Source organism: Lampris incognitus, chromosome 4 (genome assembly GCF_029633865.1).
Source record: "Lampris incognitus isolate fLamInc1 chromosome 4, fLamInc1.hap2, whole genome shotgun sequence".
Classification (NCBI taxonomy): Eukaryota; Metazoa; Chordata; class Actinopteri; order Lampriformes; family Lampridae; genus Lampris; species Lampris incognitus.
In genome coordinates, this window is record NC_079214.1 from 23,544,956 (window position 1) to 23,571,578 (window position 26,623).

At 42.1% G+C, this 26,623-nt stretch overlaps 1 protein-coding gene across 1 annotated transcript in view; it reads right to left on the bottom strand.

Moving 5' to 3' along the window:
* The window catches only part of chrna7a (cholinergic receptor, nicotinic, alpha 7a (neuronal)), a 33,559-nt gene continuing 6,936 nt past the window's right edge, over nt 1–26,623 (bottom strand). Inside the window, exons 3-11 of the mRNA XM_056279304.1 lie at nt 23,452–23,591; nt 22,443–22,487; nt 15,841–15,950; nt 14,790–14,869; nt 11,923–12,090; nt 9,485–9,679; nt 4,681–4,767; nt 888–997; nt 1–569 (exon numbers count right to left, since the gene is read on the bottom strand). Coding sequence (XP_056135279.1) covers nt 27–569; nt 888–997; nt 4,681–4,767; nt 9,485–9,679; nt 11,923–12,090; nt 14,790–14,869; nt 15,841–15,950; nt 22,443–22,487; nt 23,452–23,591 — 1,478 coding nt within the window. The 3' untranslated portion in view covers nt 1–26. The remainder of the gene's footprint in view (nt 570–887; nt 998–4,680; nt 4,768–9,484; nt 9,680–11,922; nt 12,091–14,789; nt 14,870–15,840; nt 15,951–22,442; nt 22,488–23,451; nt 23,592–26,623) is intronic.

Here is a 26,623-nt window from a genome sequence, read left to right on the forward strand (position 1 = left end):
TATCAGCAAATGCCTACTGAGATTTCTTAAGCAAAGAAGTCTTTGGAAATGGCCTCTACAAAGTTAGGCGCAGACATAAGGATTCCAATGGTGCAGAGGATGGTGAAGAGCGAGAATGCCATAAGGCAAAGGCGGTCAATGACAGATGCAGCAAACTTCCACTCGTTGCACAGTGACTCCTCCTCATCTTGGTCACGGAATCGCTTGGCAATGTAACGAACCTCATCCAGTATTTTCGATAATTCTGGTTCAATGGTGCCAACTGAGGAGCTCTGGCCTGTGGGGAGAAGCACCTCATCCTCACCCGCTCGGCCAACAAGCCGTCCACAGAGGACTCCTGAGTCGGGGGAAGTAGCAGCAGTGGAGTAGTGCATGTTCTCGGGGCCACGAAAGCCAATGTAGAGCATGTTGCCATTGGTGGATTGAGAGACCGAGGTGCTAGCATTAAGGTCTATGCTGGTCAAACTGCTCCGTGGGCCCTTGTTGTGGCAGGCTGAACGTACACGCTCCTCGCCCGGGCGCTTCATGCGCAGGAACCAGGCACACCAGTTGAGGAGAATGATCCGTGTCTTTGAGAACAAGAATTGGTTAACAAGGCTCTTATCATCTTGCGACTTTAATAATACCGAGTTGGACTTGAAGGGAACATTTAAAACAAAGCACAGCTATTTTTTCTCACCTTTGCAACCTTGGTGTTTGTTTTATACAGATATTACAAGAAACTGAATAAACTGTGCACAATAAAATCAATACTCTTACCTGTTCATTAACTATGAAATGTCAAGTTTTCGACTTTTTTGAACATGACCAGAGAGAAATTAAGAAATTTGTGTTAATAAGATTGTACTGTTACCACTAAAAATGGTTCATGATAAAACTACACTTACCCATTTTGGCATTTTGCCTCCATTGGGGTCATGGTGGTGGTATTGTAAGACCAGAACTGTTGCGATTACTGAGAGACCAACAATTACCATTGTGGTGGCAAAGTACTCAGCTGGAAGAATGATTAAAAGGGCAATGGTAGTTAGGATGGAGAGAAAAATGAATAAACTAAAGATATTATATTTTGTAACTTCTTCCTTTACCTTAATTCATTTAATTAGGTTTTTCGGAATCAAATCACAGACACCTGTTTGGAAATCCAACTCTTACTGACGTCTCAACTGTGGATGTGCGTTACATAAATTGTCTTACCCTGGTTACCTATCTCTATCACATAGTTCCTCTTAAAGGTACAGTACACCATTCAGTACATGACATCTCCCTTTTACTTGGATATAAACTCTTATCTTATAACCAAATTTTCTCAACTGAGTAAAATTTCCAATTACAAATACAACCAAAATAATAATCTCCCGAATCTTCTTCTACTTCAAATTTTCTACAATCAAAACATTTGACTTGAGTAAGGGCATAGTCCTACATTCTTGCAGGTGGGTTCCTCTGCCGCAGAGGCCTTAGAGGATGTGTTAAAGGTCTGCTACGTTCAGCTTGTGTTGGTCTCCTGTTCCCTTTGTGATGTACTTCTTCACACAGGTTGTTTCTGCTGTACTGAGCTTCGGTAGGTGAGTCAATGGTTACTTTTTTTCCATTTTTACTGACTACTTTATGTGGCATCTTGCCAAAAGTTGTACTGAACTCATCCACCTTCTCTTGTCTCACCAGGATGTGATCTCCAACATCCACATCTGAATATTCTGCTTTTCACTGCTCATCAGCATACAGCTTGTATTTCCCTTTCTGTTCTGCATCTTTATCACATACATCCAAATCCATGTGTGCAGACGTGATTTTCGGTAACTTGCCTCTCATTTTCCTGTTGAACAAGAGTTCTGCTGGGCTTTTGCCTGTTCTGTTGTATGTAATTCCTCTGTACACCGTGACATATCGCCTAAACTATTTCTTTTTAAATTCTGATACTTTCTGGTGCTTTCTGTTGACAGCCTCTCCTCTGTTGCCTTCAGACTCCTCTCCTTGCTCTTTAGAAGTCAATTTCTCATCTTTTTAAATTCCTCCTTTTGACTTTTAAGCTCTAATTTACAGCTTTGGTTTTCTTTCTCCAGGGAGTGCAGTTTTTCCTTCGTCTTGCGAACCACATTATAATTGAGTGAACTCAGTGAACTCTCTCTTCTCATCATCCTTGATGGTGTGCTGCTGTTTTAGGTCAGCTGCGAGTTGTTCACACTCCTTTGTCTTTAAAGCCAACTGATCCTGAAGCTCACCAAGTCGATCATTGCAGCTCTCAAGCATTAAGCCAAGTGCACCGACTTTCTGCTCTTTCTCACTCAGCACCTGGTCCATCTCAGACTTGCTGATACTGGCTGTCAGCAAAATTCCCATGAAGATCAAGCGATCCACACTGAATTCACATTTTGCATGATTCAAGGTAAGTCCACACTCCTGCAGACGTTTCACGACAGCATGTAGCCGTTGGTCATGTGTCTTTTGGTCTGGTGCATGAATAATTGTATTGTCTGAAATGTTTCAACTCCTTCTATTCCAGCCAGTGCAGAGGCTACTTCATGTTGACATTGCTCGCTGGCTGAAGACACTCCAAACATCAACCGTTTGTATCTATAGACTCTGTTGTGGACAGCAAATGTTGTGATCTGGCTTGATGATGGTGTCAACTCCAGTTGGTGGTAACCCCACTTAAGATCCAGTTTGCTGAACACCATGGACCCATTCATGCCTTGCAGGATTTCATCTACTGTAGGTATGGGGTATCGTTCCCTGACAATAGCATGACTTGCTTGCCGCATATCAAGACAAAGTCTAATTTCGGAGTTGCCTTTTGGCATGATTACCACAGGATTAACCCATGGTGTAGGTCCAGTCACTGTTTCAATGATGTCCATGTCTAACAGTTCTTTTATTTTTTTTCTCTACAGGTCCCCTCAGATTAAACAGTATTCGCCTTAAGGGCTGCGCTACTGGCTGAATGTCAGGATTGATGTAAAGACTGATTTGCTTGGTTTTTAGTTTTCCCACACCCTGGAACACATCCGGGTACTGTACCTGTAATGACTGTTTCAGATCTACAACTGCTGCAACGTTTGTGCCAATTCTCTATACTCCCAGCTTTACTGCTGTATCATTTCCCAATAGTGGCTCAACATCTCCTTCGATGACAATGAACTCAGCGTATTCAGTGGAATCTCTGATCTTTGTTTCACATTTGAACGCTCCTTTTGTTGTTAATGGCTGGCTACATGTATAAGCATAAATTTTTCTCTCTGCCCCTAGGACATAAGAATCGCATGTGTTCTGACTTCAGTTTCCCCCTGGTTTTCTCATCAATTATACTGCAGGTTGCACCAGAGTCTACGAGCATCTTTAAGGTTACTCCACCCAGGCAAACATCCAGTCTATTTTGCAGTGTGTTATCACTCATCACAAAAGCATAATCTGATTGCTCTTGCACATTTTTGACTATTTGTTCCCCTATATTCTTGGTCCTAGAGAAATTATCATTATCATCACATTTATGGCACTTCTGACCTCTAGCTGGGCATTTTGGATCTTTGCCAAAGTGATCTGCATTTCCACATCTGTAACAACGTTGTTCTGACTTACTTCTGTGTGGGTATTGCAGTCTTTTGAATTTTGTTTTGTTGTGTTTTTGCCCTATGCGATTCACGTTTTCATTCCGTCTTTGCAACCTCTTCCCCCGATGGCGCTGACATCTGCTCCTCCTTGATTGTTGGCATCAGCATTAAATGCATTCTCTAACCGCTTGCCTGAGTCTAGTTGCAAATTGTTGTACTGGCCCTCCTTGTTTCTGTTTAAGTGTATGAAGTGACTGCCGCGCAAAAGTTATATTAACTCGCAGTACAAAATAAGCATTCAAAGCTTGCACTGCAATCGGCTGCATTTCCGGCATTAGGCGAGGTGGAAAAAATATCATGTACCATGATGCAATTGCAATGCTCTCCTGCGCTGCATAGTTGCAGCTGGTGTATCATCGTTGACGGTAAGTCCCTTCCCATCGGCAAGAAGTTCGAACGAAGTCAGCCATCTTGTCCATCTTGGGCCTAATGCAGCTAGATCTTTGAAGCACTCAAACATCGGAATACTCACTTTATCCATGTTGAAAGTACGTTCGCTTACTTGTGCTTTCCCAATTCTCGTCGCCAATGTTATATTTTGTAACTTCTTCCTTTACCTTAATTCTTTAATTAGGTTTTTCGGAATGACACCTGTTTTGAAATCCAACTCTTTTACTGACGTCTCAAACGTGGATGTGTGTTACATAAATTGTATTCCCCTGATTACCTAGCTCTATCACATAGTTCCTTTTAAAGGTACAGTACACCATTCAGTACATGACAGTAGTTACAATCACACGGAAAGTAAAAGAATAAAACTCAGCAATGCATCACACAAACTATTTAAAAAGGATGTCCTGGTATTATAACAGTCAATGTGTCACTAGCATAATGTCCTTAAACAGTCTACTCAGTAAATATACAGTACACTATTGTCTCTAAATCTTGTGTGCCAAATATGGCAATGATGCAGTCCAGATGCTGGCTTAGTTGCATGTTTATATAAATGAGTGGCCCCTGATACATCTTGTGAAAATTACTGCAGAATATTTCAAACGTGTCCTCCTTAATAAAGATGGACCCCTGTATAAACATTCTTACATATATTTTTTTTAATAGCCAGACTTACCTATTAAAGGTACCGAGTCAGAGGTGGCTGGCATAATCTCAGCTACTAGCAGCATGAATACAGTCAGGGAGAGCAGGACTGTTATCCCTGTGGGAGACAAAGACCCGGGTAGTCACTTCCCCTTCAACAGAATACCAGGCACTATTTCCAAATCACACTCTCTTGGAATGGGTGCTTAATAGCGTAGCGAATTCGGGGGGGTAGTTTGGGACGCCACATACCAGTACGCGAACCCGTGGTCCCCACACCGCAAGTGACAACATTAACCAGTCGACTAAAGGGTCCGACCCGTTAAGGGCCACCGTGTCTACTGTAAACTACTAATAAGACACGTTAGTCCCTAGCTAACGGGTCTGACCCTTTAGCCGAGCGGTTAGTGAGGTCGCCTTGTGGTGCAATACATTCGTATTGAATCCCGCACCGGGCAAGAAAAGAACAGGTTACACTACTTATCCATGTACGTTACACTAGTGATCCTGTGTGGAGTATCAACATTTTTTTTACAATAGTTATTTTAGAATGATAAAATATATTCTTCTTGGCCACCCTTAAAAATCATTACTCTTAGTAAATAAAATAAAATAATGAATGTACTTGTCTTTTCTCCTCTTTAATGCATGAATGTGTAAGTATGCACTGTATGTCATTCAGCTGAATCACTGTTCCACGTTTCTCAAATTGCTTTGAATTGGGTTTTTTTATTGTTAATTTTGCACCTCTTAGGCGTCCGGGTAACGCAGCGGTCTATTCCGTTGCCTACCAACGGGTATCGCTGGTTCGATCCCCGTCTTACCCCCGGCTTGGGCGTCCTTAAAGCCACAACTGGCCGTGTCTGCGGGTGGGAAGCCGATGGAAGTGTGTCTCCTGGTAGCTGCACTAGCGCCTCCTCTGGTCGAGGGGGGACTTGGGGGAAATAGCGTGATCCTACCACGCGCTACGTCCCCCTGACGTAAGTATTCACTGTCAGGTGAAAAGAAGCGGCGGGCGACTCCACACGTATTGGAGGAGGCAGGCCCCCCGGCTCAGCAGAGGAGGTGGAGCAGCAACCGGGACGGCTCGGAAAATATGGTAATTGGCCAAGTAATTGGGGGAGAAATGCACCTCTCTATAAATTTGCATCCCTATTTCAACTCATACGTTATGACGCTTTTTTTTAAAATAAGAATTTTGCTTTAGCTCCACAATTGTTTTGCTAGTCTGCCACAAAGGGGAGCTACACACTGGGGTTGAAATCTCCCATGCAGAATTGTGGAATTAAGGTAACAAAGGTAACGATCTACTGGAGTGGCTCCGTTCACCGTCTGAAAATGCTCAAGCAGAAGAAAAGAGATTTTGCAATTGACTTGAGAGCAGACGTTTTTCGTTGATGAGCTGACATTGCTGAGCCCCCTGGCTAGGGACTGTCAAGAGGCCTGGTGTTTTAAGAGAACACCGGGAGGCAGTATTCACTTAACTCTCTACGCTGACGCTCCTTTGGGAACGCTGCACATCCCTCCTTACATTTTACTTTGCATTAATATGACACTAACTGCTGTCTCTTCTCTCCAAAGACAGAGGCTCCGCAGAGGTACATGTCCCAACTTTTCATATGCCTTAAGTGGTACCATCCGGGGAATTGTCTCAAATGTTGAAATCTTTCTCAAACTGCATAATCGGTGACTCATATTTCCCAATGAATGATATTGAAAACTGGTGGCACGCTGGCGCAGTGGTTAGCGTGGTCGCCTCACAGCAAGAAGGTCCTGGGTTTGAACCCCAGGGTTGTCCAACCTTGGGGGTCATCCCAGGTTGTCCTCTGTGTGGAGTTTGCATGTTCTCCCCGTGTCTGCGTGGGTTTCCTGCGGGGGCTCCGGTTTCCTCCCACAGTCCAAAGACATGTAGATCAGGTAAATCGGCCATATTAAATTGTCCCTAGGTGTGAATGTGTGTGAATGTGTCAGCCCTGTGATGGACTAGTGACCAGTCCAGGGTGTCTCCCAGCCTGCCGCCCAATAACTATGGGGACAGGAACCAGCACCCCATGACCCGGATCAGGATAGGTGGCTTGGATAATGGATGGATGGATGATATTGAAAAATTTGAATGAAAAAAAAAACCCACTTTTTTTTACTTGTATAGTGAAGAGCTATCACACATCACCCATGACAGTTCTGTTCTATTGGAATTAAAGCTGTGAATAAACGCTGTCAAAAAAGACATTTCCCAATGTGCATTTATCACGTTTTTTGACAGCTTTTGATTTTCTTGCCTGGATTATTGAGCATGCATAAATAGTTTTTGACAGCTGTACGATGACGGCAAAGGGTGGGTGGTTTGATTTATTGACTTCATATAGGTCTGTAAATCTGTATGTGTACACACACTTTAAACAGGCTTATCATTCCTCGTTGATGTGTGCAGTGAATGATGCACACCCTTAGCATAATCGGTGTGACATGACATGTTGTTTTTTAACCTTTATCTATCCACAGGGAGACTTGGCTGAGCACACGTGCTCTTTTCCAGCAACGCCCTGCTTCACATTCACTCAGCTACACGCTCACACCCGGGAGTCTCCACTGTGCAGCCACAGTTATTGACGTGCCTCGCTCAAGGGTAGTTCGGCAGTAGTTTATGGGGGAAGAAATGGCGCTACTTAATTTCTTTCTACACTCAGCGGCCCTTTCATTAAGACCTGCATTACAGCATAGACAGCATCCTACACTTCACTAGAAGTCAAGCATTTCCTTTTCTCCATGCCCCTATAAGCCATCCAGACATCAAAAGAGATGCCCCATCCCATCCCACACACACATACACACATAAACACACACACACACACACACACACACACACACACACACACACACACACACACACACACACACACACACACACACACACACACACACACACACACACACACACACACACACACACATCTGGCTCTTTACCACTGTTTGGTTAATTAATGAGACCAGCTGCGTTGCAGGCATCTAATCTTTAGAATGACATGGCTGCATTAACTCACCTCCCACCCTGACAGGTAATCTCTTCAGCAAAGCAAGAAATCCTATGATTTATACAGCATGAAGGAAAGCAGGCGTTTGAGTCATCTGTGAGCACTGAAATAGGACTGAATAGTCCCCCCCCCCCCCCCCCCCGGTCTAGTGAATGGTAATTCAGTCTCTTTGTGTTAATTATCAGCTGACTTCACAAAGCCACACATGAGCTGACTCAATGCCATACTATAGTTTTCATGGAATGCCTAATTACCCACATGAATGAGAACATGCAAAACAGTATGCCTAGGGTTGCACAGAGTTTTGAGAGATTAAGTCAAAATCTAATTTCTTTGACCCAAATTCTCTTTGAATAAATCTATTTTGCAAATAGATGCATGAGCCATAGAACAAACACAACATGCTAAGATGCAATCTCAGTACTGATAAGGTAAAGTAATGGAAGTCAATCAGAGTCACGATCAAAAAATAAATGTCACAGCACACCAAATCATTCTTGGTAGACATATAAAAAGTACTGGCAGCAACATGGAGCAACAAACAAATCAAGAGGTCCCTTTTAACTATCAATGCCAGAAGATGTTTACCACAAATTGTTTCTGACAAGGATTTATTGTAAACCTGAAGCGATTCTGTGCCAAGAAAACCATTGACACTTTTCAAGCCGTTGGCAGACCAACAGGAAACTAATAAGCAGTTCAAATGCTGTGGAAAGAGATCATGAGTTTTAAAATTCAAAGCAGTGCGTGAGTGTCTTCAGGCACTGACCAACAAGAGAAAACCATAGCTTATTTCTGACGAAGAGGTGAGAAGTATGGAGGATTACCGGTGGAGGAACAGTGATCAGAGATAAAACAGAAAGACAATGTGAACAACTCCTTTGTCTATGAGCTACAATGCAGAGGTGTGCTGAAAACTGCTGGACCGTCCACATTACATTTCTCAAGCAGCTCCCTGATGAGGAGGGGGCTGCCATGCTCAAGAGATGCCAGCAATAACCACTTCACGCCACAGGGGGCTATGCACCTCATCAACATACATGTTGCAATGAAAGCCAGGCCAAACTTCTATCATGCAACCAGCCTCAAAAAGGTGTTTTTCGCTCATCTTTTAGAAATAACAGTGAGCATGCAGTAGGTTTACAATATATCCTGGCTGATTCTGCAAAATCACTGAAAACAGATATGAGAGAGTGCTTTACATGTTGACTGTTGCCACTATACGTATAAGCCCACCACTACGGGCCACGTACTGGGTCCTTCTCCAAAGGCAAATGAGTGGCTATCGCGATGTGCTGTTGTTCATAGATAATGTTATTTGTCAATACAACGGCATATGCAATGCAACAGGAGGGAGCACTAGGAGTTATCTGCACAGAGCAGGGTATGTAATGATGAAGTATGAGTTGGACCTGTGTTGACTTTGTGCTGCAGGCCACCAAGGCAAGAAAAAGACAGTTAACAAAAACACATTTATGACCTAAGGCAGGCAAGCTGAAAATGTTTGTTGGTCTGTGTCGGACTCACAACACTGTACCAGAATAACAGCTGGAAGACATGCAGGTGGACCGAACAGTACAGTAAGAGTCATCGCTGCATTTTCCTGCAATACTTATATGAAAAAAATGAATACAAGTTGACAATAAACACAGTGCTGAGATTAACATCCTTCAACAACATTCTCGGTGTTTTTTTTCCTCCCCCCTTTCCCCCCGTTTTGACCACTGCTTGTTGAATTTCATTTTGCGTTTGAATTGGTATGTGCATCTGGAAGGAAAACAGGACAAGATCGGGCAGTCTCACCCAGTGAGATCTTTTCCCCGGAGTCTGCAGGAAGCAGAAAGACCAGCAGGGCCAGGGTAGAGATGAGGACGCAAGGGATGAGCAGGTTGAGGCCGTAGTAGAGGGTCCGCCTACGCATCACCACTGTGAAGGTCACGTCTGGATAAGGCTCCTCACAGCACTCATAGAAGCGCTCATTCCTCTTCCCTAGTACCTCTGAGATAATCAGAACAAAAGTTCAAGATATGGTGAGAAAAATAAACTGAAGTGGTCGGATCTTACTTGATTTTCATGAATACGTATTCTCTGGTCAAGAAGTATGTATAGAAGTCAAGTAAGTACAGGGGGAAATTCTCCCCAAAGTTAGCATTTCATAGTTAAAAAGCTTGATTGTTTTGACTTAAAAATGGATTTTTCGGGGGCGTCCGGGAGCGTAGTAGTGGTCTATTCCGTTGCCTACCAACATGGGGATCGTCGGTTCGAATCCCCGTGTTACCTCCAGCTAGGTCGCGTGTCCCTACAGACACAATTGGCCGTGTCTGCAGTTGGGAAGCCGGATGTGTGTATGTGTACTGGTCGCTGCACCAGCCCCTCCTCTGGTCAGTTGGGGCGCTTGTTCAGGGGGGAGGGGGAACTGGGGGAAATAGCGTGATCCTCCTATGCGCAACGTCCCCCCAGCAAAACTCTTTACTGTCAGATGAAAAGAAGCGGCTGGTGACTCCACATCTATCTGCGGAGGCACGTGGTAGTCTGCAGCCCTCCCCGGATCGACAGAGGGGGTGGAGCAGCGACTGGGACAGTGGGGTAATTGGCTGGATGCATTTGGGGTGAAAAACGCAGGGGGGGGGGGTTGGGTAAACTGTCGTGTTTATATTATGATGACTTTGTTATCGACAGATGACTTGGTCGAATGTTGGGATCTCTTGGTTCTGTCAGTAGCAGACTGTAAAACAGAGATCAAAATAGTAACATATTACTTAACAACATTACTTTTTCAGGTATTTTCCAGGTATCAAAAATGAAATTATTTTGGTTATCGTCCCTCAAAATATCAACTTGAAGATATTCAACCTAAGGTTATGATTATCACCATCCCCTGAATAATTTTCCTTCCAATTTAGTGTTCTACTTCTTTCAGTTGACACAAGCAAACACTGAAACAGGCTAAATGTAACATGGCAGTAAAGTTTACTCTCTCAGGATGTACGTACACAAGTTGATCAGTCAAAGAAAGCACAGAGTCGAGTTGTGCTTTTTTCTTAACACAATTTAGGTTTTGGAAGGTTAGAAGGATACAATCTCCAATTTATTTATTTTCCATCCATCCATTATCCAAACCGCTTATCCTGCTCTCAGGGTCAAAGGGAAGCTGGAGCCTATTCCAGCAGTCACTGAGCGGCAGGCGGGGAGACACCCTGGACAGACCGCCAGGCCATCACAGGGCAGACACACACTGTTAATTGTTTCATTTTATATATATATATATATTTGGCTTTCCCCCAATTTTTCTCCCAAATTGTACTTGGCCAATTACCCCACTCTTCCGAGCCGTCCCAGTCACTGCTCCATCCCCTCTGCCGATCTGGGGAGGGCTGCAGAATACCACATGCCTCCTCCAATACATGTGGAGTCGCCAGCTGCTTCTTTTCTCCTGACAGTGAGGAGTTTTGCCAGGGGGGTGTAGCGCGTGGGAAGATCATGCTCTTCCCCCCAGTTTCCCCTCCCCCCAGAACAGGCGCCCCGACCAACCAGAGGAGGCGCTAGTGCAGCGACCAGAACACATACCCACATCCGGCTTCCCACCCACAGACAAGGCCAATTGTGTCTGTAGGGACGCCTGACCAAGCCGAAGGTAACACGGGGATTCGAACCGGCAATCACCGTGTTGATAGGCAACAGAATACAGCTCTACGCCGCCCAGACACCCTGCAAGCTCCAATTTTGTTCGAGTAATGGAAAAGTGATATAGCAGTGTCACAATTTACTCATGCAAGGAAGTAGCATTGTAAGTAAGAGCAATAATAAAGACTGGCAAGTAAAGAGACTTGTGTTGACCAATGAGGCCAACACAAAATCTTCTTAAAAGAAAAACACAAGGAAATTTTATCTGTGAGACATATATCTTTATTGTCAGTTAAAAATTGTTATTAGAGCCTTGCCCTGATTGTAAAATTCAAATATTATGCTCTTATCTCACAACAGTAAGAGCAGGAGCAATCCGCTCTTCTGTACATAATGCAAACTTGTTTGCCTCCAGAGGCTTTCTACGGGTTTGAATGACATTTAAAAGTATATGCATTATGAGACATTAAATCTTTAAATGTCAAACTTCTCAAAATATCCAAATGCTAACTCTCTGTAATGTGTTTTCATATTCCTCTCAAGTTATTTCAACTGCATCTGCGATACACATTTGTGCCTAAAAATTCTCCGGTTCTTGAGAGATCATGCCCTCTTACCCACAAGGTCCCACTCGCCATTAGCGGTGTAGCCAGTAGTATCAGCCTCCACCATTTGCAAGTCCAGAGACCAGCCAGCATATGTCCAGGAGCCAAACTTCAGGTCACATCGCTGCACATCAAATGGGAACCAGCGCACATCAATGTAGCAGGTACTCTTGAAGATCCCTTTAGATGTGAGGGAACATGAAAAGAGGACTTAGCATGGGAGCAGACAGGTTTTCAATTTCGAGAAGGTCTCTCTGGCATGGACATAGTATAAAGCTGTTCGAGAGAGAGACAGAAAGAGAGAGAAATATAGACTGAGAGATAAATGGACCGAGCCATATCAAAGGCTTGATATAGTGTGTGTTCAGTCACACCTGGAAAAAAAAGAAGCGGCGAGGGAGACTGAAAACATAACAACAGTGAAAAACAGCTGCAGAGATATTGAGAGGATATGAAGTCAAAGCGCCATCCATCCCAACAACGAATTCAATATCCCATTCAGATGAAGGTGGTCAGTAATCCCTGAGGGAAAACATGCCTGGTGTAATATCCAGCCATATTTAAGAAAGATCTGAGGGGTTGGTAGTGCGCAAAGACCCATCTTACTAAGCTCCAAAGACAATAAACCTTTGAAGGGAGCGGATAGGAAAGTAGACAGGGAAAGAGACTCCCATTTAAGTCAATTGAGACTCACTAGCAAACACAGATATCAGGAAATTTAAGTTTTTGACTAAATGCCAATCTGGGGTTATTGCACCCTATTATAATCATTAACTAAGACAAGTCTAGCTTCCACTCTGGCTTCATGGTTCAGTTGTGTGCAGTGGTGGCAGTGACTGTCTTTTTCTTACAATAGGATTCAATGACGGTTCATTTGGAGGAAGGTTAAGTAGCAATTTGTTTGTGACACGGGCAATCAATCCTGAGGAAATCCAGTGATGGAGCTATTTACTCCCATATTGATTGGGATGCTGAGGCACAGCCGGCTCATGCGCCTGCACAGTAAGGGGAAAAAGAGGGAAGAGGCACTTGCCAAGTAGCACTGCAATTACTGTCTGAGACAGGAAAGGCCTTTTTGTTAAATGTGCATTCATGTGTGCTTGTGTATGTGTATGTGCACGTGCACGTGCCTGTGTGTAGGTTGATGGGTTTGATGGGATCTTTCACAACTGCACAGCTTGGCTGTAGTGGGTCAGTAGGGGCTTGGAGGAAACTGCTTCACAATTTAAGTCTCCGGGCACTGACAGAGCGCAGGAAAAGCTGAGGTAGGTATTGAGCCACACATTTGAAGCTCCAGATGTTTGCAGATTGCTATAGCTGCTCTGTCACAAAATAGTTTCACAAACTCTTAAAGAGCACATCAGCATGGCATTAAAAGAACAACACGCTCCTCATAAAACAGTCGAGATAACTGATTTGCGTACATTTCTGAGGTGGACTGAGTAAGAATGGACTGAATTCAATTGACCTGTTCACAAGCTTATCATTTCCTGAGGATCCATTGTCAATTTCAGTCCAACTCTCAACGACAGGAGGACGGAATATTTCTTGGGTTTCACCAAATTCAGTCACAAAAAAAAAAAAATCAATTAAGTAGACTCAGTGTTCATGTTAATACACACAAACAATGCCAATCATCCCACTCTCCGAGCCATCCAGGTCGCTGCTCCACCCCCTCTGCTGATCCGGGGAGGGCTGCAGACTACCACATGCCTCCTCTGATACACGTAGAGTCGCCAGCTGTTTCTTTTCACCTGACAGTGTGGAGTTTCGCCAGGGGGACGTAGTGCATGGGAGGATCACACTATTCCCCCTAGTTCCCCCCTCCTGCCTGAACAGGCTCCCCGACCGACCAGAGGAGGCGCTAGTGCAGGTACCAGGACACATACCCACATCCGGCTTCTCATCTGCAGCCACGGCCAATTGTGTCTGTAGGGACTCCCAACCAAACCAGAGGTAACACATCTAAGGTTAATATATGTTTTAGGAATATGACAACAGCACAGTTACACATGAGACTTAAGGGTATTAGGATTCAAATAGCCTTTTTGGACTACAAAGACATGCTAAGGGCTGACATCAGCAGTGTAACTGCCTTTACAAAACTGCTCTTATGCTGCGTTCCAAACAACTTGGAAATCGAGATTTTCCGGCCTCCTACTAGAAAAAGTACTATGGAACACCATTCAAAATCAGAGTTCCTATGTGTAAACTCGGGGCAAATCCATCTATCCCGACTTCATGGAGAAGCAGTTGTCTGACGTCACATAACAATGTCAGCACTCATGGTGGCACACAGTTTTAATCTATTAAAAGGCAAAGTATATTTGTCTGTATCTAATTACAATAATACATGCGGTCACATAGTAAAACATGTTCTGCATGTAAATTGATGTCAAAATATGTCCATAATGTTATTAAGTAGCTGGTTATGGTAAATCATCAACTAAGGCAATGTAAAGTATATTTGCCTATATGCTATCATATAGTAAAACCTGTTCTGCATGTAAATTGATGTCAAAATATGTTGACAATGTTATTAAGTAGCTGGTTCGGGTAAATCTCTGCAAGTTATCTCTGCACAAACGTTATTCATCTGTTCATTTATATATGCAAGGAGGCTGCACTACTGACAATTCAATTGTTTACATACTTGCTAATAAAAACACCAGTTTATCACTGTCAGCCATGTTTTTTTTTATGTTTGGCGTCGTGCACCCGTAACGTTCGGAGGTCGGAAAGTGGATATTCCAACTGGGAAATTCCGACCTTGGACTTTGAATGGAACGCAGTATTAGCACACAAAGATTTGGCTAATGGGAGGCCCTGCACTGTGACTGCTATCTAATCACCCAACAAGAAATATTTGAAAACCTTACCTGGTGGTAAGTAGGAGCAGGAGCCAGACGAATTGACCAAAATGTTGGTGTGAAAAGTGGCATCAAACCTCTCATCTGCACTGTGGACAATACCGTTATTTGCTGCTGGTTTTAAACACACCGTATTGAACTCAAATATCTAGATAAATCAAACGGATATTATCAACCACTATTGTTCAACCCACATTTATAGTAACCACAGGCTGGCTATACCATTCCCCCCAAAAAGAAACCATCTCTGACTCATTATTATGCCAGATTATATATGCAATACATGAGGATTCTTAAGCACAATAGACAGCACATTTCCCCAGAGATGATTTATTCAGTGGTCTTCCATAATTTTCCCCTGCTACCCACGATTCCCTTCCTCTCTATGAACTCCCTGGATGCCGAGGGGGTTGAAGTGAAGCTGAAAGAATGTTTAAAATAATAAACAACAATACACGTTGCAATGGCCAGTCAAGTGCATGTCCTATAAAACCAAGGCTATGTTAAATGGAAGGACAATGTTTTCTTTTCTCATTACTCTTTTGGAGAATAGAGTGCTTTTGGTTCTTTCTTCTTTTTTTTTTCAGTGATGACCTATGGTGGTTAAGCCCTTTTCTGCAAGAGATATATAATGGAACCTCATTGTTCCATATTTCTATACTGGTTTAATTATTTTTTATTTTAATTGAAAATGATTAATACATCAATGCACCCTTGTAATTAACTAATATTGTACTTGGATACTCCTGGATACCCTGCAGTTAATCATCTAAAGGACAATCCATTATCAATGTGACATTATAGCTTGCAGTGGTGACCTTATGAGTATATGAACATGCCCAGATATCCCATCTAATGTTGGAATAGCACAGATATGCATATATTGAATTTACTTGTCATTGCAATGAATGGGATAATATGTTGCATGTGACAGCTATATTATATTGTGACATATTACTGTGTATGTAGGGAAACTCTTTCTCCCGATGATGAAACAGGTTTGAAAATCAAGCTTTTCACTTGAAATTCAGCTCTGGTTAACATATCTAACAAGGCTAACCTGTTATAGAGAAGAATGTCTGGTTTCCAAATGAGATGGTCGGGAAATCTCACATTGGTCACACCTGGATAGTCAGATGTGTTCCACTTGAGGTAATGATCATTCCAGTACTGTGGGGTAGAAACATGATCCGCTTATTATATTTTCAACACACTGCGAGGCAGGAAACCTTTCTGCCAAAACAAAAAATATCCATGAATATATAAACTATAGTACACAGTTGAAAAAACCCAGTAGGATGCAAGCCACATACTGATGATATCTAACAAAGTACCTGTGATGTACTCGCTTGTGCCTCGGATTGGTCTTAAAGCCTGACATATCCACAATTTCACATCAATCAGAGAAGTAATATCCAAGCACGATGTACTGTAATCTTTACAGGACCCGGCTTACCAAGGTGTAATGTGTACGAGTCACGACTTATTTAAATCAACCATGAAATGGCAACAAGGGGATGACAACCTACAAAGTTACATAAAAACTATTGATAAATCCATCGGTGAAATTGACTCTTAAAATGTGGAAAACTGTTATAAAAGGATATAGACCAGAGAGAGATGTTGTAATTGTTAAATGGTGTGCATATGTCTCAGATTTTACACCTAATCAATTGGATACTAGATTTACAGTTTGGACAGCTAACGGAATAACAGCTCTATGCAATGCAATGTAATGAAAGAAGGAACACTGCTTGAAGAGAAAAACAAGACTTTTATCAGTATCTGCAGATGTGGCATTATGTTAATAGGAAGGTTAAAAATGTAACTGAGGCAAGCGCGTGTTTTATAGAATTGTTTAGAGAAGCATATAATTCAGATACTGGTGGTGGGGTTATTTCATGCATGCGTAACCCAGGTCAAGATAACCCAGATTAAAATAACCAAGACATAATTACAGTTGAATCATAATAAATAAATAAACATAATTATTAATTTTGCAAATAAATAATAAACAGTAGATTGTGGCAGGAATGAGGAAAAACACATGGGACCAAGGCGAGTTTGATGTTTATTCCTCAACTCCAAAAACCAACTGCAGCAGGAACAACCCTGCCCCGGCGAGCCCGGGAACGTAAACCACGCCCCCAGCTCACAGTCCTGCTGGGTGAGAGGCATAGCCCCTAGTGTCCGCCACAAGATAAGTAATTCATGGTATCAATAAATTCATATTCATATTGTTGGTTCAGATTGCTATTTCTTAAAACGCAGCGCGTGCAATGCTGATTAGCCAATCAGCTGCCTTGCTCGAGAGGGAGAAAGTTCCAAAACCAGCTAGGTTTCAGAACGCCAGGAAAACGCTTGAGAGAAGCCACTAGAACGGGAGCTGAAGATAAAAGATTCTACTTTGAAATAGCAGTGAGCTACAATTGGTTCTTTCTTTATCCAAATTGAGTATTTTGTTTGGTTTAATCATCCTCCGGACCCTTGGTTTGGTCTTGTGTCCGAGTATCATCCAGGACTTGGTTAGTCAATTGCTAACTAGCCAAACTTTTCCGTTTTCAATGTCTGTGTGCGTAGGCTAGTTAAAGCTATAAGTAGCTCAGTTTTATGTTGTAGATCATATTTTGTGTAAAGATTATTGAGGAGCTACATTTTTCTTTTGTAAGCCGAATTCAGAATGTATTTTTCTTTTGTGCAAACCGAATTGATAAACTAGCTACTTCCAGTTAGGCTGCAGCAGCATGGTGTATTCGCACAGAAAATTGACCTGCGTCACAGCTAGCTACATGCAGCCAGGCTGTAGTAGCATCGTGCACTAGCATAGGAGATTAAACTGCGTCACGTTTTAGCGGTTGGTAGATTGACTATGTCAATCGGTACTTCTGTTGTTTTCTTTTGATTATTTTAGTGAGTGATATGTAGACTAATGTCTTTGCATGTGTGATGTGCCCGTTAACATGCAGGCCAGGTTTTTTTTTGATTGGGAAAATCGCGCTTGGTGTTTCATACCCCAAGCTGGAAACAAGATGGCGAGCCACCCATAGGAGACCTGCTGGATCCACGTGGTCTGTCTGCGGCTGCAGACAGCTCTTTCTCAGGGCAGTACTCTACAGATTCGAGCACCTTGATGTGGTAGGACTGAAATTTCCAGTTTGTTACTGCAACACGCAGTTGGACTCAGTGGACCAACAACGGACTTTCCAAAAACGATTGCTCATAGCCTACATTGATTTTGATTGTTGATCAGATATTGTATTGTTAATTGCTGTATGCGCTGAGTTTATTACCCATTCATACTGTTCATGGGGTAATGCAATTGTGTGTTACTTTTGGCATTCTGATTTACTGGTTAAGTAACTTAGGTTAATGGAAATTAGAACTGAAACTTAAAGGCCTAATAGAACAAAATAGAACATAAAACAAATTAACATAATTTGTCAACTCAAACAAGAGATAACTTCAAACTAGAATTAAAAGGATCCTAAATTAGAACTAAAATATCTGAAACTCAAAATAGTGGTTTAATAAGGGTTAAATCATAAAACAAGAGGTCTCAAGGAATTGATCCATTCTCATTGTGTTATTGTGTAATTGTGTATGTTTCTCTGTCTATGTTTACAATTCTTTATATAAAAATAAGCCGGCAGTTCAAACTTTATTCCCTGGTCTGTGGTCTGCAATCATTTAATGCTAGTTATAAACTGCTCCTACGAACCTAGAACTGGTCCTAGTCAACTGTCAACATCTACAGTGCTACACATGTGCTATAAGGGTCTGACAAATTGTAAAACACATTCAACTGCACAAGCAAAATGGGAGAAGGAAGGAGGGATGATTATATCTGAGGAAGAATGGACAACAATGTGGAGGTATCAATGGAAGTGTACCAGCTCACAGAAATGGAGGGAGTTTGGTTGGAAAAGCTTGATAAGGTATTTTATGTACACCCTCTCAGAAATCCCACTATGACAGTAACCCCCCCGTTTGCTGGAGAAACTGTGGAAACCAAAATGCAAACCATTACCATGTTTTCTGGGATTGCCCATTATAAAAGTCTATCGGAGATAGATAGACAATGCCCAAGATATTTTAAATGTAAAGTGCCCCATGATGCAAGAGGTGTGTAATAGATTTTATGATATGATGCGGGGGGCTGTGCAATATGTCACCTGTTCTTACCACTGGTTGGGTAATATGTGCAACACTGTACGTGTAATTTGTGGTTGTGATGTGCTACAGATTGTGTTGTTAGGTTACATTGTTTATTTTTATTTTTATCATTATTACAACTATGGAGGCAGTGATATGATGTGCAGCACTCAAGTCCAAGACAAATTTCCCTATGGTGACAAAGTATATCGTATCGTATTGTATCGTATCGTATCGGGAGTAAGACCATACATTTTCAGAATCATATTTATTGCCATGTACAGGAACATATATATGGAATTTGTCTTGGTATGTTGGTGCAAGAGGGAAAGATTAATTTAATTAATTAAATATCAATTAAAGATTAAGATTATAGTAAAGCTAAAAGTTAAAAAGAATAATAAATAAAAAACATATACACAAGATAAAATAAAACAAATTAAAAATAAAATTTTGGGGTATATACTTCAGAAATGGTTGAAAGGAGATACATTTCTAATGGATATCCTGCTGGTGGCTGGTAAAAGGTCTTACCAGGAAATGGTTATCACAGGAGAGCCCAACTTTAAATGCATGGATGGACATTACAATGGATATTTACATAATGGAGAAGATAACAGCATTTGTTAATCATAAATTGGAACAATTTGCTTCACACTGGGAAAACTGGGGTAACTATGTAACGCCTCATGGGCCTAATTTTATTTTCACAAATCAATGATTATGATTGCGTGTGTGTGTTCTTCTGAAAAGTACTATTCTGAGATTTGTGACAAACATGAATGTATGATTGTATGATGTATACATACAGTATCTGAAACACATCTCATGGAGATGTTTGTTTGATGCTGAATGTCAGTAAAAATACATTTTAAAAAAATGGCAACAAGGGGGATGTTCTGTCTCGCAGCTGGACACATCTGTGCTTCAAATCATCAACTTCAGCCTCTTGGATTCCTTTTTTTGTTCATTTTCAAAAGGGAATTTACATTTGGCTCAGCCCAAGCCCATCTTAAGGTATGCTGAAAGTGTTGCAATTATGATTTTATCACAATGTGAAGTCATGGCAGTGTGTCGTTGCGTGGCGTGTGAAGGAAAATTGGCATTTATTGTGTTTTTGATTCTCTATACCATGTTGGTAACATCTACGTTAAAGCAGGGCCTTGTGAATCGTCCAGGGAAGAGTAAGGAACGGCGAAGGTGGGGGGATGGACAGCTGTTTCTTTTCTTGTCGACTCTTACAATGCGCTGTTCCTGTGGTACCGAGCTGTTGTGAGATAAATCCTATGGTGGAGCTCTCTCAGAGGGTTCCGGGTCTCTGTTAACTCACAGGTCCTTGATATTCTATACGGCCCCTTAACTAGTGAAGACCAGATGTTTAACCACTCTATGAAACAGTGTGTAGGGAAAACATGTGGGCTCAAGTTGACCAGTCAATCAGCATTTCTTTGTCTAAGGAAAAGGGAATATAAGGGAGATGACTCCTTTGTCCAGTGAGAATACAGGGAGATGTTCTCCTATTATATAATACTATTTGTCTTGTCTCGTCTTTGTATCGTACAACACAGTTTCTTTTATTATCAGCCGTCATTGTTTCGTGTGATTATTTCTGAGTACAGAGTGTTTGCAGGTAAATTTCTACGATGGGAGCAAATATCTTAACGTAGGGTAGGACAACTGAGGATGCTCCAAAGGGGAGGGATATATATATATATATATATATATATATATATATAACACACACACACATACATATATAACACTGTATATGTGTGTGTATATATAATGTATAAGAAATATATATATAAATCTTATTTATTATATAAATATATATATACATATATATAAAAATATATTAAATTTATATTGTTTTTTTCTGAAGACAGTATGGACATTATCAATTATACGTTAAAAGATAATCTACATTTAATCTTATTATTTTACACTTCAGAGCTCTGGGTGTCTGGCTCACAGACAGAAACTAGTTCGATGCTATCAGAAGATAGATTACATCAGTGGACCGAAGCCAGTTTAGTAGGGTCTGGAGAAGCACCCTGAAAGATTGAGAGAGACCACTGTGAATCCAAATGATTTAAAAGAGCCCAAACAGCCTTGACACAGCTTGCTGACCATGCAGAAACTGGGGTCACGCTATTGGTGGGTTGCAATAAAACATCTGTGTTCATATAGTTCCCCAAACCATAATGTGATATGGTGAGGAAAGTGGCATTTTGCCTCTGTGGAAGCGAGGAAGGTAAATCATTTTGTAGATACAACAACGAAGCTTGCAGTAAGAAGGCTGCACTTTCCGATGGGGCCATATCAAACTAGCTAAGGAGGTTGGTTAGATTTGCTATTTAGGTGGTGATGTTAGAGTCAGAGTTAAAACATCGACTTTGGTCTTAGTCTTATGCTTAGGTCAATAATTTTCAGGTGAGTACACGCTAATAATTATAACAGTAATGGTTAGAATTCACAGTAAATGTTATCTAAGCAAAATGGCTGCAGGGCCACACAATCACAACCAGAAGGGGGGGGGGGTTGTGTATATTGAAAATGTGAAGCTAATTTATTTACATATATATTGTTAAATGAGATAGATCATTATAACTACATTTTATAACAAGCAATTTTATTTTTATAATCTTTTCATTGCAAGGTATTATTAATGCATACAACACCAACAACACAATTAAATAGTGGCGAATCATCATTTATTTTAAAATTCATTAAACAGAGAAATTGGCTGTTTTCATGGAGCTATTTCAGTAAGGATATCTCAGCTATTGTGCAAGGAATTTGCATTGGGTACACCCTGCATCTTGACATTTTTCATAGAGAGGGGTCCATCTGAGTCTCCACAGGACACAGGTTGACAACTGCCTAACAGACTGTAACTGAATGCTTCTTCAATTGACCTTAACTAATTGGCAGCAGTCATCCGGCTAATGCATAGGACTGCCACATAGATGTTCATAATCACCATCTGAGTAAGAGAGTTTAAATCATCAGCTGTCACATCAGTCTCTAGCTTTTCTGGCAAGTTAGGTTTTTGCACTTATGGAAGAATCGTCTGATTTATTGATTTTTTGTGTCTGTTGATTATCTGTTTTACTGAGCTGGATGATTTCCCTGATCACTGATCTGTTCCCATAGCTGTTAAATTACACCTTGTTATTTTCCTGACCACCATCTCTTCACTTCATTTCCGTACCCTTTTAACTTTCCTATTCCCACGGCAGGGTATCCTGAATTATTGACGCAGCCTGTTCACCCCCACTGATCTGTTTAAATAAAGGATCCTGTTTTCTTCATTCTTCAGTTCAACCTCTTCTGACAGACATGCGCCCTGTCTGTATATGTGTTGACTCTTAGAGATGCAATTATAGATGCAACTTCTTTTGCAATGAACATGGAAACAGAAACAGCTAATCTCCAACATATTGCTTGGTGCAGCAGTGATTTTAGAGCTTCTTCAAGCAGTTGGTACAATAAGGGGGAGTTTCTTACCAGCTGTAGCCAAATGTTGGTTGTCAAAACCTGGTTTTTTTCATCCTGTTGGGGAGAGATTATAGCACAGGAAGTAAACATCAAGCTGAAACAAAAGTCAAATCTTGCTTGGCGCTAAGTGAAACTGAAATACACTGTACATCTGCAGCATTATATTACTTAGATTTATTAAAACACACCCAATATTGATAAATTTATAAATCTTCTAGAGGTTTCTGTATCTTGAGGTTATTTTGTAGATTTACACAATACTTTCAAAATCCAACTTTTTACATGGAAGAAAAACTCCAAAAGTACACACTGGCTTAAAGTTAAACTAGCCGAGGAGGCAGGCATCAGTTCAGAAACACTATGGGTCAAGTCTGAAGGTTGAGAAGAAGTTTGAAGGATATAAAATGAGAGAATTTGGCCACAATGAAGACTTAGCACAGCTGGCCAAATAGTGTAAATGCAGAGCTAAATGTCCACATTAATGTGTATTTCAACATTTTGTTGGACCAGCTAGCTCAGTACCGTTCCACAAACCATATCGGATGCTTACATGTCTCAGGTCCGTTTAAGTGTTTTTCTAGCATTCTTAGCATACCTGGTTGTTTTACCACAGCTGGGCAGGAAAGTGTTGCCCTTTTGATCACTATAACATGTCTCCAGTTCTGAGTTTAGAGGCTACTGTCATACTGCTATTTTGGAGTTAGCCTGAGGAAGACTGCAACCAAGAATTTATGAAACATTCATGTGAGTTTTATGAATGTTATATGCTAATTTGAAAGCTACTTCCAGACTAGATAATCAAGGTGTCATTTAACAGGAAATACTGGGTATTTCTCAACATGAAGAAAGACTTGCTCTTACCTGAGCAATAAGCAGTAAGTATAAGTCATTGCTGTTTATTGGCACTCACTTGCCTGTGCTCATTTTCAACTACCTTACCAAGAGTGAATAATAGGTAACACTGCCAAGTAGTCCAAATGCTTATTATTCTGAGTGTTCCTGGCTATTATTTACCCACCACATCCATAATCTGCATGAGGCTGAAGCTGAAGTGGACGGTGAGGCTGTGAGAGTCATTGAAGACGGGTCTCTCTAGTGGGTTGTAGTTAGCCATCAGGTGCCTGTACAGTTTGCGCTGATGTTCCCCTTGAAGAGACACTGGTGAGGAGAGACAAAATAATACAGAAAGTAGCAACAAGGACAGTGCTACATGTGACTGATGGATTGTTGCACAACTACCCCTTTAACTTAAAAATCAAAAACGGAGACAGGGAAAGCAAATCATACTATAACATTCTGAAGTGGAGTCATGGTACTTCTGCAATATAGGTCCCTATAAAACAGTTGAATGACTGCCTCAGCCATGAGGCACGTCTTAACACAGGAACTGCATTAATGTGTCAAGGAAACACTGACCTTGACGGAGCATTAGACAGCTACAGACCAATTGGGCTATAAAAATAGTGGCTAGTATTTGAAATTTTCGAGCGATTATCTTAAACATTTACATTTGTGGGGCGTCCGGGTGGTATGGCGGTCTATTCCATTGCCTACCAACACGGAGATTGGCGGTTCGAATCCCCATGTCACCTCTGGCTTGGTTGGGCGTCCCTACAGACACAATTGGCTGTGTCTGCAGGTGGGTATGTGTCCTGGTCGCTGCACTAGCACCTCCTCTGGTCGGTCAGGGCACCTGTTTGGGGGGGGGGGGGACTGGGGGTAATAGTGTGATCCTCCCATGCGCTAAGTCCCCCCTGGCAGGGAACTGGGGGGAATAGCGTGATCCTCCCATGCGCTACGTCCCCCTGGTGAAACTCCTCACTGTCAGGTGAAAGGAAGCGGCTGGCGACTCCACATGTATCGGAGGAGGCATGTGGTAGTCTGCAGACCTCCCCGGATCGGCAGAGGGGGTGGAGCAGAGATCAGGCCCGGTAGGCTCGGAAGAGTGGGGTAATTGGCTGGATACAATTGGGGAGAAAAAAGAGGGGGGGGATTACATTTGTTTTCACTGCTAAATTTCCTCTAGAGTGGAGTGTCTCCTGCTGGTAATCGCTTGTTGGCTGTTTTTTTTTTCTAGATATCTTTTTATTACCTTATGTTGCTTTTACATTTTTGTCTTAATGCCTTTTATGTTTCATGTAAAGCGCTTTGAAATGCCTAGTTGCTGAAATGTGCTGTACAAATAAATTTGCCTTGTCTTGCCGTGTTGTAGGAAGCAGCATGGTAGGAAAGTACTGTAAAAATGGCCGCTCAATAGAACCATTACAGCATCGTGTTAGCGTTGGCTGAACCATGGAGTGCTTTTGTGCACCAAACACAGATTGTGTATTCATCCCTCTTTAACTGCATTGAACTGTAGATGGAAGGCTGGAGCTGTGTGTCCAGTATGAAGAAAAGGATGGATGATCGTGATGGTGAGTACAAAATAGGAAAAGACTTCAAAAATTCTGATCTAATTTTTCAATGCTCAAGCTTAATCTCCTCCCCCTGGGAAAGTTTTTTTGTTGGTCCTTGTTAGCATGACAAAACTAGGTGCTGCAGATGGACCCCCCCCCCAAAAAAAGGTTTTATTCACTTCTAACAAACTCTTTGCCTGCATGATTGCTGTGAGCATACGAGTCTGTCTGTGGTGTGCCTGGCTTCTCTCTCTCTTGTCAGTACTCGAGCTTGTGCTGCTTGGGTAAGTGGCGATGACAGGGGGTGAGGCTTCTGCATGCGATAAATCCTCTGTTCCCATTGACCTGGGTCCTGGCCTCTCTGGAGTCTCTTGTATGCCTTTTGTTTAGTCAATTGTTTACGACTGACAACCTCCTCAACATTTGTGTCAGTTCCACATACACATCATTCTCACTGCACTCTCAACCTGCCTGTGTGAGTGATTGTGTGTGTTTGTGTGTGTGTGTGTGTGTGTGTGTGTGTGTGTGTGTGTGTGTGTGCACAACAGCTCTGTTTTCCAGGGTTCAGAGGCCGATACTGCATTGGAAGGTGCGGCCCTGTGGCAATGTTTGGGATGATTGCTTTTGCACGTAGCGCTGGCCCATAGTTCAATTTTCGCTTTTTTTGGTATTGTTTCGTTATTACGTGGCGTGGTCAATTGTTTTGTTTCTGAATCTGTTACCTCCCTATCAAGGCTACTTTGCACACTCAGCGCTGACTGCATGTCTATCTGTCCTGGGAGGAGGTGTGCCGTCTCTGGTGCTCTTCCTGACTCTTCTCTCGTCGTTTTCCTGAAATGTTTTTTTTCAGTGGAGTTTTTCCTCATTTGAAAAGAGGGTATCGTCCATTGTTGTTTACCCAGTGCTTAATTTGTAAATCATAAGGGTCCATAATATCAAGGGGCAGGTAATCCAGCTGGATGACTGTAAAGGCATGGTTCGTGCAACCTATCATATTGGTGCAGCAAACTCGTTAGACACCAGATATACTTTCATAATCTTGGCACAACTTTAAAGTTGAACTCTGCAACTTTTCTCCGTTAACAAGTCTGTATTTTATCCATCCAATGTGATGAGGATGTGGCAACTCTTTGGGACAGCTAGTCAGTATCACAGTAGAGCAATGTTCCAGTATGGGTGGCTGTAGGAGGCAGAGAGAAATAGACGTGTGGCAACGGAGGTTCTCAGACTACAAACAAGGCGTACCAGCAAACAGTTCCCACCCTTGTAAAACTGGTCTCTTCGGACCAAAGCTATCGCAGGCAGTCTGATGTATTTCAGACTTCATCAAACTATATCGCAGCACTGTTCTGCAGTAGTTGTTTGTTTGTCCAACAGCAGCATCGTCACATTCGGCATCAGGTTTCAAATGTTTTTCTTGCTGCAGTTGTTTACAGCATGTTTGTGTTTGCCGCTGCACCAGTTGGTGGGACCCGGTCAGAACATTCATTTGCGTTATGTGGAAACTGGAGCGTGTCTTCAACCGTGGGAAGGATGCTGGTTGGTAACATGTTACTTGACTCCAGAGGAAATAAAATAATGATTTATTATTCAGCTTTAATGTTATCTAACAACTATATATCCACCCCCTCTTTCCTCCCCAATTGTGCTGGGACCACTTCTGAGCCATCCCGGTCGTTGCTCCACCCCCTCTGCCGATCCGGGGAGGGCTGCAGACTACCGCATGCCTCCTCCGATACATGTGGAGTCACCAGCCGCTTCTTTTCACCTGACAGTGAGGAGTTTCACCAGGGG